This window comes from Triticum aestivum, chromosome 7A, assembly GCF_018294505.1.
Source record: "Triticum aestivum cultivar Chinese Spring chromosome 7A, IWGSC CS RefSeq v2.1, whole genome shotgun sequence".
In the NCBI taxonomy this organism is placed as follows: Eukaryota; Viridiplantae; Streptophyta; class Magnoliopsida; order Poales; family Poaceae; genus Triticum; species Triticum aestivum.
Window position 1 is genome coordinate 22,444,029 of NC_057812.1, and position 2,507 is coordinate 22,446,535.

A 2,507-nucleotide genomic window follows, 5' to 3' on the forward strand; every position below is an offset into this window, starting at 1 on the left:
CGTAGGGATGAGTTCGTTTGCGTGGCGGCTCACCCCCAACACACGGGTGGTTGCATCTGACGTGGCAAGCTTTGTTGCTTCAAGATCGGTGCGCACGATCCAACGGCTCTAAGGTAGTTCGCTATGAATTGCTTAATGTACATTCGCTGGTTAACATTTCCGATTTTTTTCTAGGAGAAGTAAAAAAAAGAGATATTTTTCAAGTGAAAGGAAAGAAATCTAGATTTGTTTTGAGGGGCAATAAAAAATAGATAGAAAAAGGGAAAAGGAATGAAAAGACAAACTTTTTTTTGTGAAAAGAAAAGATAAACGAAGTGGCAGGCAGGGATGGCTCGGCCCAGCGTGTCGTCGGTGGACTGGACTGGATGTCTAGTCGAGTTCGGAGTCCGGCGAGGGGTGGTGGTGGTGAACGGGGGCCAGGCCGATACCGACTGGGTCCGGAGTGGCCCGCTCGTTCGGCTAGGGTTCCTCTTGCGCTTCTTTATATAGAATAGATCCAGACGGCGCCGCTCCTCCCCCAAAATCCCCAAATCAGCGCACGCAGCCGACCAACCGACCGCGAAATCCATCGTCGATCAATAAGCAAGGCCATGGCGGGTAATAAGAAGAAGAAGGAGGCGGCGGCGGCGAGGAAGTGGATGATGAGGCCGTGCACCGCATCCAAGTCTACGGAGGGTGCGGCGGCCGGCGGCCATGGTCCGGTGACGCGGCCCCTCCCCGGGAGGAAGGGGGTGGCCGGATCCAGCGGCGAGCAGCGGCCGGAGGGATCGTCGCATCTTTCTTCTGCGGCGGCGGCAGGAGAGGAGCCGGCGTCGTTGGATCTGCTCAAATCAGCGAGGAGGGAGGGTACGGTCGACAAGATGCTGGGGGAGGCGAAGCTGCCATCCGTCGTCCCCAAGCAGGCTTGTGCCAATGCACCTGTGGCCCAAGCAGCAGCGGCAGCACAAGGCGGGAGCAAATTTAAGCGTCGGCTGACCAAGAGCGAGATCATGACTATAGTCGCCCTAAAGCCGGAGCCTTTCCCCAGCGCCGACTACCTGGATGGCCTGGCCGAGTACGACCGGCCGGAGTGGATCGCCGAGCAGAAGCGGCAGCACGAGGAGGACGCGGCCTACTTTGCCAAGATGGACACGGAGTTCGAGGTGTTCCGGCAGAAGGTCATCAATGGACTCAAGAATGATGGCTACTACGAGGTCGATGAGGACTATCTCGAGGCGAGGGAGAAGGCCAATGAAGAGGCCATGCGACACCCCATGGGGCTATGGGCGGATATGGACCCCCGCGAACGCCGTCTCCGTGTTGCTACCCCTGAGGAAAGGCTTCTTCTCATAGGTGATGCCTACATTCCGTACGTGCCTGACGAAGAAGACGAGGCTCTGATCAATCTCGGTGATGATGATTTCTCTGCGAGTGATGAAGAGGATGATTTCCCTCCGAGTGATGAAGAAGCAGGAGACAATGCTCACAAGCGTCCTCATCTTATTGTATCCAACTGAGAAGAGGATTCAGCCGGTCCATCTCTATCTATCTTATCTAACTATATATCTCTAGCAGATGTCTGTGTAATGGATCTATTTATCTATCTATATGTGTTAATTGTGGTCTGTGTTATGTGTGTTTGGAACATCGATTATAATTCACAATGCTGTCTGCTATTGCAATGTGGTTGTTGATGGGCTGCTGCTCTTGTGGCTGTTTTTCCTTCTGTCCAAGCTAGTCTGCGATGCGCATGATCTATTTGCTACCGAAGATTATTTGATCAGTCATCATGTTCTGCTGCTCCGCTTGGTCCTGAAAACAACTGCTGCTGCCTTGCCATGTTTGTCGACCATTCTGCGTTTCGTTTTGTCTTGTTTTCCCGTAGACTGCACAGGATGCTGTCGACCTGATGATTTTAATTTCGTCAGTTTTACCTGGTGAGCTGGACACAATGCACTAAAAATGCAAGGCACATTAGTAATACAAATGATGCTAGGATTAATAGCAGTTTTGAAAGCATTGCTGAGGAAAAATCATGAGGTATGCATGAATATGTCCTGCTACTTTGGCATTTTGTAGGTAGATATGATTCAGGTTGGTTATTATGAGATATTGCCAATTTCTTTCAGGGTATATTTGAAAAGGTTGAGGAATTATACATTGGATAACTTAGGGTCCTCTTATGTATCCTGACACAGCTGCCTCATCAAGTAGGGGGCCTGTGAGTAAAGCATCAATGATCATATCATTACTTGTCATGTGCTTGATGCTGTGTTAATTTGGACATACTCTGCGCAAGATTTTATATGTTCTCATATATTTCTAAAAAATTCTCATATATTTCTAAAAAATTGTGTGGTAGTTGGTGTTGGCATGCACTCTTGAGGTACAGAATTGCCAATATTCTTACGTTACCGTCATTTCTGAAGTAAGATATTTATCTCCTTGTGGTTCTGTTGATTTCAGTGATGCCATTTATGTGATGCAAATTCTTCTTGTGGGTATGGCCGAACTGATTGTTAACGTCC

The 2,507-nt window shown here is 49.2% G+C and overlaps 1 protein-coding gene across 1 annotated transcript; it reads left to right on the plus strand.

The window, feature by feature from the left end:
* Window positions 1–539: 539 nt before the first annotated feature.
* LOC123150541 (uncharacterized) lies at window positions 540–1,661 on the plus strand (the record flags this gene model as incomplete). The annotated part of the gene is given in 1 exon segment (XM_044570383.1): window positions 540–1,661. A coding segment is annotated over 1 exon segment (957 nt), but the record flags the coding sequence as incomplete, so codon positions are not given.
* Window positions 1,662–2,507: the final 846 nt, after the last annotated feature.